Genomic DNA, 17,573 nt, shown 5'->3' on the forward strand with positions numbered 1-17,573 from the left:
AATTTCTTATAATATCAATGTATTGTCCACATTTTAGGATGATCTGAATATAGGGGCTGATGAAATTTGATGAAATATTAGTTGATAATAAGAGAGTGATAGTTTTCTGCTTTAATAAAACATACTTAACATAATCATTAAGTTCAAAATATTATTTCTGAACATTTGTCATAGACTCCAACCTCCTAGCATTTAAATGGTCTATTCTTGTCTAGAGGATTTTGCACATAAATTCAGATTCAAACAATTCATACTCCATCTACTACATTATAGAAGCAAAGTTACACTATATGGAAAAACTTTACACTTTACACACATTTTGCTTTAGAAAAGTGTACCTTCAAAATTACAGATTTATTAGAAAATAAACCTTTTAGGAAAAACCAAAAAGAAATTACTTGAATTAAAAATTCCAAACACTTTGGAATAATGCTCTGCGGTGTGCATAGTCCATTCCTATGTGGTGTCTATGTCTGAAATGATTACTCTGTAGGTTTGCTTAAAGAATCTTATAGCGGAGTTGCATTACTATGTGTATAAGAAAAGTGGCAGAAGAGAGAAAGTTGTAAGATGCTCATAATTTAGAACTCTGGTTTATTTTAAATAAGGGTACTCACTTGTGAATAGTGCTGATATGAGATAATAAATCTGAAAGTGATTAAGTAAGTAGATTGATCAGCAGATCCTGTGAGAAAAATCAAAGCTTTCAGACATGAGTGTGGGGGTGGGGAATATGACACTAAATCCCTGGCTTTACTGATCCAGTCCAGGGCACATGTACTAGCCAAATGTGTCCAAACGTTTCAAAATAATATGCAAACACTAGTCTATCCAGTTTCGTTTAGGAATGCCTTAATGGACACGCCAATGTGTACATCCCAAAGGAGTACACAGACTAGTGTTCTCCACAGTGGCTGCACATCAGCTGTCTATCTGGCCCCAACCACAAACACTCTAATTTAGTAGGACTTAGGCATCTGCCTTTTTTAAAGCTCCATAGATTATGCTGATGAACAAAGAGGAACAAGTACCACTTCTCCAACTAAACATTTGAGTTTCTTTAATCTTGTTAAATCTGATCAGATTAATATGAAAAAGGCATGGATTAGTTATATATTGTTTCCTTTATCACGGAAGATAGGCTGTATGGTGTTTACGCTTCAAACACTGATGCAGTTGTCTTTCTTAATCTAAGAATATGTTGCCTCTAGGCTCTGAAACAAGATTGAAAGCCAAATATTACTAAAACATAATTTTAAGTACATGGTGTAAGTATTTTAGTCCTGAAAACTGTGATTTAATCTAAGTATGGGCCTGTCTGAAAATAAATTTTAAGCCATTATTTAAAATGCTTGTTTGTCTTTATTTGATATTTATTTGAGGCTAACTAGAAGATCTATGCCTACATCCCTTCGGGCTGTTAAAAACTATGCTTGATGTCAACTGGTAGGACACCTTCGGCATTCTATTACTGGATGTGCATGAAGTAGAATGAAGATAAGTTACCTAGAGACATGTAATGCTTTTTTCCTAGTTTATGTGACCACTATAGAAATTAATATACAATATGAAAAACACATAGTCTAGATGCTAAATTGAGTTGCTGCATTGAAAAATAAGATCTTGTTTCTTTATTATAGAAGAAATTATGCATTTATAAAATTAAAAGTTCAAACAGTAAAAAAAAAAACCTTGAGTTGTCCATACGTTTAAATTTAACCAATATATCCACCAGGGCACCCGGATAGGATCACATTATAGAAGCAAAGTCACATTAAATAGAAAAACTTCACACACATTACTCTTCAGGTAGTTCCGTCTGCTCCAGTTATTACTGTGGATCTTAAAATCTACAGGTTCTAGTTTCCCTTCTCCATGTTATTTTTCCTTTTTCTTTAAAGAAAAAAAGTCTGACTGATTTATTGTTAATAACATAAAACATTCCCTGGAAAGGAAATGTGCAGCCTCTCTTTAAAAAAAAATCACATGAAATTTGTAAAGGGTACTAGTAAGTCAGTTTCCTTAGTTTCAGGTAGATAAGACAAAGAAGTTTAAGGCAGTAGATAAGAAAATTCCACTGCAGAAAAACAGAGAAACTTAAATTTTTTGCTTAAGATGTTCTAAAAATATACATGCCATTTTTAATCCTGATTTTATTCACTCTATCATTTTATTTAAGATGTGTTGTATTTACAATAAATTCCTTCTTGGTAAACTAATGGGTACTAGGCTTAATACCTGAGTATAAAATAATCTGTACAACAAATCCCTGTGACACAAGTTTATCTATGTAACAAGCCTGTACTTGTACTCCTGAACTTAAAAGTTAAAAAGAAAAAAGAAAAAAGAATTTCAGTAGAAAAAATATTAATACAGTTTGAGTATTATAAAACTTGTTAAACTATTGTATTATTTATTAAACATTCACTTATTAATTCCTTATAAATATTTTTTGAGCACAAACTATATGGTTGGCTGTTTCTAATAACTGATTATAAAAAAGAAGAAAGGGAACAAAGAAACAGAAAAAATGGGAGAAGGAACATCTTGGTACAATATTTGGTTTTAAATAACAACCTAGTTGTAAAACAAATGCTTGATATATGTGTATATTCAAATAAGCTGAAATGACTTTTACAATTAGGAGGATCGGTTGTCAAGTTGACCAATTAGTTTCCTGCTTAATGTTTCCTTAGTTAATTTTGATTATTTCTCCTTCAGTGGGGACTGTTCTTCACCGTCTTCACTACTTTTCCGTGAACTAAAATTATTCAAACCTCTATAGCTTCCAAAAAATTCCTTCAATCACACTTTGGAATGGAGTACAAATTTCAATCTATATTTGCTTAAACTAAAATACTACTTCATATTAGAAATATAATTTGAAAACCCAAAGTAATTAATTTGTTAATAGTTCTTTTCTGCTTTGGACAGTAGCCAACATTCTGCTTTTATAACATAAGTTAACATTTCTGTTTCTCTAGCAGTGGCCTTTGAACCAGAAAAACACCCACACAGTTTTGCCCGTGAAACATATGTAACTTCTAAGAATATGTTTAGAATAACTTATTTGTTAATATGTAGATTGAAATGGATAATTTCTAAATTCATAATACGACACTATTGTCGTTTCTTCTAAACCTATACGATCTCTTATAAAGAGCTATATGAATTAAACTGGGCTTCACACATAAAATAATTAAATAAGAAAAAATAAGGGTATTCACTTGTTTTTTAAATTTTTTATTAAATTGTTTTTTATTAAATCCTCAACATCATAGTCGTTTCAATGATCTCATCTCTTTTTATGACCTTCATGTCATGGATGGTGGAATCATGGATTCTTGATTGATTAGAGACCTTCAAAAACAACCTCTTCTGTTCAGGTTGGCTTCTCAGAAGAGCAGCCACTGTTGAGTGAATGCTTGCTATATGTTAGATACTCTAATGTGTGCTTTATACACATTATATTTTCATATACTCTATGAGGCAAGAGTTATTTTCTCCATTTAACAGATGAGGAGACTGAGTTGCAAAAAGTAACATGCCCAAAGGCACATAGACACAGCCAGGAAATTGCAGAGCTTTATCTTAACCACTAAAGGGTCCCATTTTATTGTTGATGTTGTTTAAATTAAGTAAGTTTATACTACTAGCAGCAGAACTGAGTTTCTATCCCAGTACTCAGTCTGATCAGTATATTCTTACATGATTAATCTGGACAGAAATAACTGAAGAAGCTTACTCCAATTTCCACCACATGTGGCATAATAACAAGAGTAATTGTGTGAAAATTTTGTGTTCAAATGATCTAGAAAGCTGTGCTTGTACTATGTTCAAGTCTACATATTTAAGGATGTTATAGAAACTCGTCTGCAGTGAAAAAAGCCTCTAAATGAGAGAAGTGATCCCCCCTCAGGAAGAAACTTTCAGTCATGTTTTTATTACGCTATTGCATTTCTAATGTTTTATATAAATGATATCAAATTTTTATATTGAAAGCCATCAAATTTAGTCTTTTGCTAGGGAAAATAAATACCCAGATTATCTTATTGTATAAATCATTCCATAGGTTATAATACCATAAATTATGGAAGAAAAGAATATTACATGGGTAAGTTTTGAATGAGGTTACAGTTCAATGGAAAGGAGAAAGCTGTAAACTTTTTATAGGGAAGGACACAAAGAAAAAATCAAAGGCATTAATACTTCATTCAAGTGTCAACAAATTTATATAATAAAGGATGACGTAACCTTAAAAAGCTACTAACAATCTATATATGAGACGTTACTGTCATATATTTTATTTTATTTTATTTTATTTTTTGAGACAGAGTCTCACTCTGTCGCTCAGGCTGGAGTGCAGTGGCGTGATCTCTGCTCTCTGCAAGCTCCGCCTCCCGGGTTCACGCCATTCTCCTGCCTCAGCCTCCAGAGTAGCTGGGACTACAGGCGCCCGCCACCTCGTCCGGCTAATTTTTTTGTATTTTTAGTAGAGACGGGGTTTCACTGTGGTCTCAATATCGTGATCCGCCCGCCTCAGCCTCCCAAAGTGCTGGGATTACAGGTGTGAGCCACCGTGCCTGGCCAGATGTATATTACAATATATAATAAGTCATCAGATATTTATATATTATAATAACAGTAAAATTAAAGGAGATGCTTTTCTAAATTTTATAAGAGGTTAAAGTGTGAAAATTATGAATAACTCTTTTTAGCCAGTTAGATTAAAAATGTCATAAAGAATGAAAATATGACATAAATAGTGCTTGATAAGTAATTATTCCAAGTGAATATTTTTTTCCTGATATATACAATTAGTCAAAGAAAATATAGTATTTTGCCCTGTTTAGGTTTGCTTGTTCTGATTCTGTTCTGTCACAAACCAACACTGTGTTCAATCTACCTCCTGTTCTTTGTGACCAAAACCAGGAAGGCTTTGATAACCCTTACCTAACGACAACTATTGTTAAGTCTAGCCTTAACGTTTAATGTTCTTATCTGACAAGCAGGCAATATGCACAAATAGACTCCGAATTTCTTCGTGGTCTGTTATAATATTTTTAGATTTTTGGTCATATTGCTTAAAAATAGCACATTGGAAACTTTTATGTGGCAGAATGTGCTGGACACACTGGTACAACAATAACAAAATTCAAGGCAGAGTCAAACGTGGTCAGTGATGGTCTGAAATTGGAGTATGGGATTCACTGGTAAATAACCTTCAAAATCCACCAATTGCAGCTTACCCGGCTCTGTGTTTGAGCTTTTTATCTAGGATTCCATCTCTGGAAACAAGTTTATTAAATACCAAAATGCCAATCACCATGTTGACCTGTCAAACAGAAACAAAGTTGACCTTTCAATGATATTGAAGGGAATCAGGTCCCCGTTTCTCCTGAAAATCCTATTTTTATCAATTCATAACCACCGTATCACTAGTAGTGGTATGAAGCACTCTCAAACAATTTATAAGTGTGCAGAGGCATATGGAACAATTTAACAGTGGTGTGCTACTTTAAAGTTGTAAAGTACATTAAGTTCATTTAATTTCCATGCTTTGCAGTTAACACTGGGGAAATTAACCTTCAATTGCCTGACTTTTACATGGTACCATACTATGCCAATCTGGCATTCTTCTGTCTGAGTCAACCCTGAGTAAAATCATTTGGCTAAATGAGTTTTACCCTATGCCCACAAGCCAGGAGATTCTGAATCGTAGAGTATGAGGCTAGGGTGAGCCCTGGCAGCAAAAGGTGCTGATGATTTGTCATTATTCCAAACACAGAGGACAGAATGCCTAAATTCCTCATGCTGTGTGGTTATTCTTTTCTGTGGAAGGGGAGCATTTTGATGTACCATGCTTTTCTAGGCAGAAAGGAAAGCCTATTCAATTCACCAGAATCTTTTTCACAATGGACACTAGTGCCAATTTTTAAAATATGCTCTAGTGTACAGTTCTATCATTTTCTTTCTAAGACTTTCTTATTCTCACTTAAAAGGTCTTTTGCATGATACATGAAATGAAATCACACATATTTTTCCTTTTTCAAGTAAAACTGTAAAAACTGCATAGATGTCTATTTGTACCAGCCTCTGATGAGCCCCCACAGTTCTCTAATCTACCAACACTTTCTGATCAAGGAATCCAGTCCAATGAGTAAATGAAAAATATGTTCTTCTTTTTGCCTTTCTTGCCCCTTTCCAATCTCGGTGTAACCCTGCCCTGCTGCCAATGAAGATGGTGAATATAAAGCTAAAATGTGTCCAGTTGCTAATGTAAGGAAGATGCAAAACATACCTATTAAGTACGGACTTAGGAACTGAGTCACTCTTCATAGTTTCCTGACAAGATACCATTTAATCAAGAGAATACTTATTCATCCTATGTACCTCTCATTTAAACTAAGAGAAAAAGTGTATTCTATGGATTCTAGTAATCTACAACTTAATCATAAGGGAATTTGTCACCCCTCCAAAGACCATACTTTGGTGTTTCAATTATATACATACTCTGTTTCTTCATTTTAGTGTTATATGGGCATTAACCTAGAAGCTTAGGGAAATAATTCAGTTGATTAAATAAAAATTCAAAGCAGCAGACAAAAAAGGTGTCTAATAGTTTTGATTTCCCTCTGCTCTAAGATTCTTGCCTTGATTTTATTTTTCTTGCAAATTGTAGACAGTTTCTGCTCCCTGTTACAGCTTAGTTGAGGAAGAACAAGCTTAAAGGAAGAAAAAACTGACATATCAGAATTAGTAGGATGTCACTACCTTCCAATTTTTGAATGAGTCATTCAAGAAACCAAAGAGTAACTTTCCAATTAGAAATATAATTGTATAGCAATATGAATATTTGTATTTAATTTAGACAGTTTCCTTCCTTCCTTATTTTCTTTAAAGATTTATTGGGCAAGAAAAATTTGTAATCAATAAATCCAAAAGGAGAAAGAGAAAGGCAAATTGGAAGGAAATATTTCACATTACCTTAGTTCAAAATTTTAAACAATTATTTTGTGGTTTCAAAAGAGAAATTTAAAATCCTTATCTATAATATATGGCAATGATTCTCAAACAGAGATGATTTTGACCCCCAGGGACCATCGGAAAATGTCTGAAGATGTTTTTGAGTGCTATGACTAGGGGGTACTACGGGTATGTAGTAGACAGGGAAGAAGGATGCTGCTGAACCTGCTAAAACACATAAGACGGCCTCTGCAACAAACAAACATATGATCCAAAATGTCAGTATCGCTGAGGTCGAGAATATATTTCCTTTAGATATTTGATAGGGGTAGCCTTAAAGAGATTTCCCTATTAATAACCATATGTAATAACCATATGTATTGTACAGAATAGTGTAAAGGTGAAATTATGGTAAATGATGAGATTCTATACATTAAAGAGGAAGAATTCATTAAAACTTACTCAAACTTCTTCACAAATCTGAAATTACTGTAAGAGAAATACCACACTCCCAGTTTAATATTCTTCAGTATTCAAAATAAGGATATTTTAGAATAATAAAAGGCTGAATAACAATTGATATTCAGTCAGAGTAATAGTCCATTGAACTTTAAAATTTCTACACAAGAACTACATTATCAAAATTGCCACTCTAATTGAAAGAAAGTAGTCTTTTTTTTTTTCTAAGAAAACAAAATAAGTTGATTTTGATGTTTACCAGGACAACAGCGGCTGCAGGTCCCACAAAAGCATAGAGTAGTCCTCCTTCAAGAGAGAGCCAGCAGCTGAAAATAACATTAAATAAGAACTAACAAAAATTAGTGACAAGTATTAGACCACTAAAGTGTGATACAAACAACTTACATTATACATTTAGCCTTGGAATTTTGGCACATGTTAAACATTTGTAATAAAAAAAATACATAGCAGATGTAGAAAAAAACTAGAATTATATCATTTCATAAGTAAGAAATACTATATACATCTAACTGAAAAGAAAGTTTTATGATAAGGTTTTACTTTCAGGCAGTTGAAACATTTTAGACAAATTACTATTGCAGTGAGGTTTCTATAATTACTCTCATTACAAACGTGAGTATTATTTACATTTCATAAAATGCTGCTTTATATCCATTATGGATTTTTTCAAATGTACTTTAAAGCAAGAACTGTGTATTTTTTAGAGTTTTAGACGTGCCATTTACCTGCTCTTCCTCGAGGTCATTGAAATATTGGGAGAAATTGGTTTAAAAGCCATCATTGCAGGGAATGGATAAGCTAAGCTACATTTGCATGTTATTTTTCTTCTAATTTTACTTTTCCACCAAACTACTAAGAAAATTCCCTAAAGATAAGCTTTTGAATAAAAATAAGTGCAGCTGTGTTTGTTTCAATGACTAAATTCACCAAGAGATGTAGGTTTGCATTGATAGAGACAAGATAATCCATCTGGGGAGAAACAGTCTCTCATAGCAGAGGGAAATGCGGAGGGAATGGGGCTGACACCGGAGGCTTTACAGGGTGGCACATCTGCCCATGCAGAATCCAGGAAAGTGAAAATGAGGGAAGCGCGAGGGGCTGCTGATGCAAAAAGTCATGGCCACCATTTCATGCACCTGTTTTTTGACATTTGACCCTTTAACTATTTCTTCTCAGCTTACAGAATCAGCATGCTGCCTTCAAAAGCAGTAACAATGAACAGTAGCTGCTCTGTATCTGTTCTGACAATAAACTGCTCTATATTAATTGTGATGGTGGTTACACAACTTATGTATTTCTCAAAACTCACAGAACTATACACTTAATAGGGTGAATGTTACTCTATGTAAATTATATCTTAAACATATTTACCTAGTAATTAATTATATATGAACACAAAGAAATACTATATCAGCATAGATATACACAAATATGTGTATGTATATTCAAAGTCTGCATTGAGTTATTGCTCCTTGACATAATAGCAGAAAGATAAACCTGTACTTTTCCACTTTAATATCTATTGTTAAATAAAATACCTGGAGAAAAAAAACCTTAGTCTGACAGAACACTTTAGATTGTGTCTCTAAGACTGCCACTAAATTCCCACTGTATTTTTGTGTAAACTAATCTCGGCCACTAAATTCCCACTGTAATTTTATGTAAACTAATCTTCAAACTGAGGTTTATTATATCTTTCAAGATATACTAATAGAGATTCAGTATATCTTTTATTTTTTCGGTAGGGGTTTACACTGTTATAAAAATTTATAGTTATAAAATAAATGCATTACTTATTGTATTGTATTGGACTTTAATTATGAACTCTTTGAAAGTAGGAACCATCATATATATAATCTTACTTATTCCCATATTCTCAATACAGTGACTTTCCAAAAATAGATGTATACCAATAATTATGCTGTTGTAAAAAGTAATAAATTAAGGTGCTAGTGCTGTAGTAACCAGTACTGTGCCATCTATGCTATCAGAATTTTTAAAAATACTATAGATTGCATAAAAATGCTCTGATGACAGGAGCTTCTTAAACTTTTCAGAAGTTTCTTTAGGATAAACAGGTGAAATAATATCTCTCAGTATGTTTACAATTTGTACGAACATACCAGAGGGTCTAATTGGCAGTGATTCCTACCTCAAACCTAAAATAATTAAACAGAACATCATGCTTTAAAACATATGCTTTTAATAAGATGCACATTTCTTTCCCCACTTCTTAACTGCCTCCTCAACTTGGATGCAGATAAAATAAAACATGAAATTGCATTGTTTAGATTTAAAATGTTAAATTTAAACACAAATTCTCTCACAGAATTTATCAGCACTACCACTATAAAATAAGCTGATATCATATACCTTTTCTCCCTTTTAATTTCTTCCGCAGTCCAAGTATTTTCTCATGTAAAATCCATTGGTTCCCTTGATCTATAATTTTTAGTATGCATTACCCTAACATAGCAACAAAACTTGAACTAACATGACAAAACTTGGTTAATAACAGTACACATTATCATCAATGGAATTGGAAGCTCACAGCAGCACCACGTTCTAAAAAGTAAGTATGTCAAGACTTATCCACTTCTCAATTTATTTGAGATTGGGCATGCACAATAAATATTGAAATATTTTAAAAGCCAAATATGCTGGTCTTATTAAGAAATGGGAAACTAAAACAAAGGTTCTGAATAGTGCCACAACATTTATTTCTTAACTTTGTCGATTTAAGCTGCCTTGTTTTGTTCCTTACTAATGCAATTTCTACCATTGTTAATGATTCCATGATAAAGTGCAAGCCATCAGCAGTGCCAACCAAGACTCTTTGATGATTTGTTAAATTATAAACATGATTTATCGCTGTGGATGGACTTACTAGTGATCAGTGCCATATCCTTTTGTTCTGGTGAAGCCTACTGATGTGGCCACTACTAATGCTGGTAAACCTGCAAGAAAAGCAATGTCATGCATTCATATTTAGCTATAACCACTATGCATACTGGTCTAAGAAAAGCCAGAACAAACTCCAGATGCTCAAATTAGATAGACTATCTTTGGATGAGTCACTTCACAAGGTATATTTCTATTACAGGATTTCTTTCAAGTTGAAAAATATGAGAGAGGTACCTGAGCTTTTAACTTACTGCACTTCTCTGGTGTTGCTAGGTTACCACCACATTTGACATAGGTTTAAATGGAAGTAATAACAGAGATTTAGTACATCTTTTAAGTTATTTTTTCCCTAGGGGTTTACACTGTTAAAAAGGAAATTTATAGTTATAAAATCAGAAAGGCAAAAATGTTCTGGTATGATGTAATATCGGAGAAGTGGAACATTCCATTGGCCACATATTGATCCACATCAAGCTGTACTTATAATAAGATAGAAAAAAAATATATCTTATCAGTTAACACTTTCTTTATAATTTGCTTATAATAACAAGAATGTAGAAACAGGGAGTTCAATTACCTACATACCTGCTCCAATTCTGAGCTAGCATCTTCTTTTAGTTTACGTTTATGGGAATTACACTTACCTCATTCAAGTTCAATGGAACCTCCCTGTATTTTGGCAGAGTCTCTAATCTATGCTGTTTAAAGATTTTTTTTTAAGTTTTGGTTATGCCTTCTTTTCAAGAAGATCATGTTTGCCTTTTCCGTTTGAAAAATCCATCATCTAATCATCTTCTTGTATCTCCTCTGCCTGTCTTCTTTCTTACTATCATTTCACATACTCCCTGCTATTCTCTTTCTTCTGTGAGCCTTCTCTAGTGGCATCACATTCCTTCATGAGATTTAATGACAAGAACTATGGAAAACATCTCAGAAGGACACACCATAGTGTTAAACAAACACTGGTGACTATATATATGTATATAAAATTATAAATATATAGTCCCCTCCTCATCCTTATCCTCCCTTTCCTCCTCCTCTTCGCTTTCCTCCTTCTGTTTCTCCTCTTCTTGTCCCTCCTCCTCCTCTTCCTCCACACATGTCATTTCTTGATTTTTTCTGATTGACTGGACCAAGTTCATTAGGAAAAAAAATCCCTCATGGGTTATAACTGAAGAATTAATATATTTATTTCATACAATTTAGATTAAATTTTTTCTAGATTCATTATATTGTACTTGTCCATAATGAAACACATACACAACTATTCTGCCAACCCATAAGCTTTCTGATACTTTAGCACCATCACTTTAGGTTTTTGCTACCTAGAGTAGTTTAATATTAGCTGTAAATATGGAGATTGTCTGTGAACCCTCTCCTCAAAATCTTTAGTAATAATTTTAAACAAGGTAGTCACCAATCTTGAAAATCACCATGTTTTATTCTTCATCAAAAAATGTGTTCTTTTACCTGTATCCTGTATTTCTTAGAATGGTACTAATTCATGGCAAAAGTGTCCCTTGATTTAAATACTACCTCAACTTTAGAAGGCCTTTGTCATGAAATTTAGACAAAACTTTGATGAAATTCTAAGTAGAACAAAGTCTTCAACTTTTGTGTTGGTGTGAGATAGGGTCTCACTCTGTGACACAAGTTGGAGTGTTGTGGTGTGATCTTGGCTCACTGTGACCTCCACTTCCCAGGCTCATGCAATCCTCCCACCTTAGCCTCCCGAGTAGCTGGGAGTACAGGTATGTGCCATCACTCCCGGCTAATTTTTTGCATTTTTGGTAAAGATGGGGTTTTGCCATGTTGCTCAGGCTAATCTTGAACTCCCGTGCTCAGGTAGTCCACCCACACTCAGGTAGTCCACCCGCCTTGGCTTCCTAAAGTGCTAGGATTACAGGTGTCAGCCACCATGTCTGGCCTACTCTTCAACTTCTTGTTAACTGCTTTTCCATTTGTCTGTGGATAAAGTCCTAATATATTAGCTAGACATCATAGACCTTGCTGAAACCTAATGAATAATATTTAAGTGTTCTTGATCATATTTTTCCAGCCTAAATTACTCTGGAATTGTTATAAGTACACTTATTTGTAATTTCCCAGGTTCCTCCTAGCATCCCATATGCCAGTCTTCTAATACAGTAGATATTATTGTATATTTGGGCTTTTTCTAAAAGTAGCTTCTTAAATTAACTAGGCTATCATTAGAGTTGGCCCTGTAATATAGATCTTTGAGATGTCCATGTCGTGAGGCAATTTGAGAGAAACTTCTTAATAAACACAAGTAAAGAATTAATTCTCAGTCTGTCAGCAATTCTATGTTTCTACTTTTGAGGACCACATTGACAAGCTGTGAGGCTTCATTAATTCTCTAAATGGTGTTCTCCTTATGAAATGAATCGCTTTTATTCTTTAATTGCTTTGAGATTTCTTGAAATGAAATCTTCTAAGTTTTCTTGGTGGGAATATATGCCTAGTGAACCATCACACATTAGGCCTTGAAAATTTTAAGGTATTTTGCACTTTCAGAAAATATTAAGAGAGCACTGTTTTTCTGTGTTTAGGTATCTCAGGGTCTCATTTCACACTATCTAGACATTGTTGAATGTTAACTGACTAGCTAAATGAGCATTCAATACTTACTTCCTTTTAAAGTTCCAAATGACCAATGAATGTTCAAAATTGACCAGCTCATGTATTTTCACTTCCATAGATTAAATTAGACACAAAGTAGCCTGTGTCTAATCACTCATGACTGCTTTATAATATGTGTTCAACGTCACTGTGAGAAGAGCACGAAAGTGTATATCAATATGCTTACCCCATCCAAGGCACAAAAAGCGTTTTCTTATAAGCCGTGTCCTAATTTTTCCAGTTACAGCCATATATGATTGCCACGCCTCAGTCAAAACCCAACAGAATGAAGCCAGGAAGAAAAAGTGCAAAAATGCAGTGGTGGTTGTGCAGATACTCTGTGGAAACAAACAAACCAAAAGACTCACACTGAACCTGGGAGAGGAAAAATGATATGTTCTCCAGAGGATTGTTAATCTCTGATTCATTGCTTTTATTTCAAATATCTACTTCTCCTCAGTGACAAGAGTAATTATTTACAGAAATTATAAACCCTGTAGTCTTTATGCTCTATACAGTATTTACAATGGAAAGAAAGTCTAATTTCATTTTTGCCCTTAATTTTTTATGAGAAGAACACTGAATGTAAATTTGAACTCAAGGGAGATTAAAATTACTGTTTTCCTTGAATTTTTACAAACATAATTATGAAAATTCTCTTTTCTTTGGTTTAATTTGTTACAGACATCTTGCATAATTATTTTGGCTACATTTTTTATTCTTCCCTTTAACAGATAATCATTCTTTGTTGTTTTATCTGTGTTGATGTTAAAATTATATCTGTAAGAGTAACAGTCTTTCAAAAGAAAAAATTAATTTGCTCTTATACACGCATGATATTCAAGGTGTAACAGCAAAGTACAAAATGAGGTTTGGCTAATAACATAGTACAAAAATAACATATGTATTTTAAAGTACTTAATACAATGTTTCTATACTATTACTTTGCAATGTGTGTCCTCATCAAATAATTTTGAAAAGCTAATCATTGGCCGGGCGCGGTGGCTCACGCTTGTAATCCCAGCACTTTGGGAGGCCGAGGCGGGCGGATCACGAGGTCAGGAGATCGAGACCACGGTGAAACCCCGTCTCTACTAAAAATACAAAAAAAATTAGCCGGGCGTGGTGGCGGGCGCCTGTAGTCCCAGCTACTCGGAGAGGCTGAGGCAGGAGAATGGCATGAACCTGGGAGGCGGAGCTTGCAGTGAGCCGAGATTGCGCCACTGCACTCCAGCCTGGGCGACAGAGAGAGACTCCATCTCAAAAAAAAAAAAAAAAAAAAAAAAAAAGAAAAGCTAATCATGTCACCAGCAGTACAGGGCTAAGATTTTATAGATATTTTTCTTCATGTAACTTAATCACCTTGAATGTGCTTATCATTAGTTGTGACTCATCAGCAAAAGATCAGCAGGTTCATTTTGGTAAAGGTTGCTACTTTTTTCACTGTTGGTATAATTTCTTTATAAATCCTGTTGAAATGCAAGTCTCTATAAACCAGAACCAATAACAGGACTAATTTGTTCTTTTGTCAGTCATTCTCAGTATTACCGTTTTTAAAAGTGGAAAATGGCAAAACAAAGACAGTAGAATTTAAAAAATTATAAAAAAAAATACAAAGAAATAAAACCATAACCCATATCTTCTCATCTCTACCACCATCCACTGCTAATGCAGAATATCTTACTAGAATTTTTTGGCCCAAATTATCCATAGGATTTGTTAATTTTGTTAAATTTCACCAGATGTTGACTTAGTTTGCCAGTTCTTCTAATCCTATAAAAAGAACTTCAGCATGTTTATCCACCAGGTTGTGTAAACGATGACAGATAATGTTAAGAAGCTGAGTAGCACTGTGCTAGGTATACAGCAAGTGCCCAACCAAATATGACTATTATCATCATTATTATAAGCAGTAGTAAAACAAAACAATTTTTCAGCATGTGAATCTTTGTTTCATGTAGTACTTAAACCTATTTAGTACTTGTTTCTGCTTATAAAGATGATAAAATCATGGATTTCTTGAGCACTTCCTCAAACCTATACTCTAGTCTCAGGTATAATGCAGTAGCTTTAACCAATTGTAATTCTTCCTATTCTTGACACATTAAGACTTTTATTTTTTCTAATTTACGGCTTAAATATCTGCAGTCTGACTGGTTTGCTTATTTTTGATCTATAGTGGACAATCCATTTGAATTCCAAAGACAACTCTTCCACTTGCTATCCAAAGACTAGATAACCTTTCTAAGTCATTAGTTACCCTTTCATCTTCCTCCACGTGTTTGTTTCAACTAAATTGTATGCACTAGCAAAGCTAGTCCATCACTATTTTTAAACTGTCAATAAAGAGTTATATCAAAGTGTAAATATGTTGAAATGTTAGACCCTAAATGTTGGTATACTGAAATTTTATAAGAAATAATGAAGTGTTCAATGTCTGAGTACAGAGATTTTAACATTTACTTTCTGTATATTGTGTTCATCACTTCACAACTCCCTGGTATTCACTTTAATTCTAATACAAATTGAAGCACATGTAATTTTGAGCCACTGACATTTATTTCAATAATCATGTCTCTTTGGACAATAATATGGCCACAGACTATGGGGAAATGTGTTGTAGCTAAAGAAATAAGGCCTATTTCTTCAGACAATAGTATTCTACAATAGCTGGATAAATTATTTATCCTTAAGTTGCTCCAAGTATGGAGGTAAGCTATCTCAACTTAAGGAATGTGTACATGTGAACTAAAGAGGTTTAAGTCGCAAAACCAACCATATGTAAAGAGCATCGCAAAATCTACGATCTTGAAAAATAGAAAAAAAGGAGCTACACTTTGCTTCATCATGTGAAGAATTAGTATAAAATCAAACACTCTGCCAACAAGCATATGAAAAATGCTCAACATCACTGACCATTAAGAGAAATGCAGATCAAAACAATAGTGAGTGAGAGACCATCTCATATCAGTCAGAATGGCTATTAGTAAAAAGCCAAAAAGTAACAAATGCTGCTGAGGTTGTGGAGAAAAAGGAAGGTTTATATATTGTTGGTGGGATTGTAAATTGGTTCAGTCATTGTTGAAGACAGTGTGGTGATTCCTCAGAGACCTAAAGACAGAAATATCATTTGACCCAGCAATATCACTACTGGGTATATACCCAATGGAATATAAAATTTTCTATTATAAAGACACATTCAAGTTTATGTTCATTGCACCAATATTAATAATAGCAAAGACACGGAATCAACCCAAATGCCCAACAATGATAGACTGAATAAAGAAAATACGGTACATATACAACACGGAATACTATGCAGCCATAAAAAAAGAACAAGATCATGTCCTTTGCAGGAACATGGATGGAGCTGGAGGCCATTATTCTTAGCAAACTAAGGAACAGAAAACCAAATATTGCATGTTTTCACTTATAAGTGGGAGCTACATGATGAGAACACATGGACACACAGAGGGGAACAGCAGACACTGGGGCCTATTGAAGGGTGGAGGGAGGGAGAAAGGAGATCAGGAAAAATAACTAATGGGTACTAGACTTAATACCTAAGTGATAAATAATCTGTACAACCAGACTCCATAACACCCATTTACTTACGTAACGAACATCCACAAGTACCCCTGAACTTAAAAGTTAAAAGAAAATCAAACACTCCACGCAAGGAAACACACACTGATTTTTCTACTTATATGTCATATTGGCTAAGTTGCAAAAGTCTTTACAATACAACTTTTATGAATAGCAATTTTCAAGTGAAGTTTATTATTTTCCACAAATGATACATCAGCTTCCATAAAACTGGCCTTTCTAGTGTTCAGGGCTCAGTATTGTTTGATCTCTTCTCCCACATAACCCAAATCCACATCAGTAAGCCCCCAGTGATCAATCATCCCTTAGATCCCCTCAGTACTAGGGTTTTTTCCACTTACAAGCCTCAAACCCTGAATCTCCTTTTCCAGAACGAGGTTCATATCTTGGCAACTGTTCAATTATCACTATCACTGGACTCACTATTTTGACCTTTGGTCCTACGTTTTTCTTTATTCAAATGTCTCCATGTGTCGACTTCCAGTACGGCTAAGCCTCGCAGTTCACCTTTCCAAATGTGAGACTCACTAGCGTTTCAAGTTCATCATTCAATTATTCTGATTTTCCTGCCTTGCCAAACCCCAAACTGGTCTCATCAGTGTCACCACTGATGAATGTTATTGATAAACATTTCAGAACTTGAAAATGGATTTAAGTTGTCAAACTGAGCACTGTTTTTCCCTAACACTCTCATGTACACCCTTCACACCAAATTCCTAGACACAATAGAAGAGACTGCTTAAAATAACAGGAAAAATAAGAAGTGTTAACTGTGATGGACTAGAGACTGTGAGAAATTCCTTGAAAACAAAAGTATATAAAGAACAGATTGACTATGGGTACCATAGCCCAAAGTTAGGTATTGGGAGCAGGAATGAAGACATGGGAAGTAGAAAGGTCATGATGCATGGATGATACAGAAGTTCTGAAGTCTGTTTAAAAGTATTTCCAGAAGGCAGAAATCAGGAAAATTGGGG

General features: G+C 34.1%; 1 protein-coding gene across 4 annotated transcripts in view; it reads right to left on the bottom strand.

Annotated features, from left to right (window-relative positions):
• The window catches only part of ADGRB3 (adhesion G protein-coupled receptor B3), a 758,270-nt gene that overhangs the window by 50,398 nt on the left and 690,299 nt on the right, over nt 1-17,573 (bottom strand). For all 4 annotated transcript variants that reach the window (XM_063618730.1, XM_055257305.2, XM_063618736.1 and 1 more), the window contains 4 exons: nt 13,178-13,328; nt 10,334-10,403; nt 7,685-7,751; nt 5,250-5,335 (listed from right to left, as the gene is read on the bottom strand). In XM_063618730.1, the coding sequence (XP_063474800.1) occupies nt 5,250-5,335; nt 7,685-7,751; nt 10,334-10,403; nt 13,178-13,328 (374 nt within the window). The remainder of the gene's footprint in view (nt 1-5,249; nt 5,336-7,684; nt 7,752-10,333; nt 10,404-13,177; nt 13,329-17,573) is intronic.

The sequence above is a fragment of the Symphalangus syndactylus genome, chromosome 2, assembly GCF_028878055.3.
Source record: "Symphalangus syndactylus isolate Jambi chromosome 2, NHGRI_mSymSyn1-v2.1_pri, whole genome shotgun sequence".
NCBI classification, from domain to species: Eukaryota; Metazoa; Chordata; class Mammalia; order Primates; family Hylobatidae; genus Symphalangus; species Symphalangus syndactylus.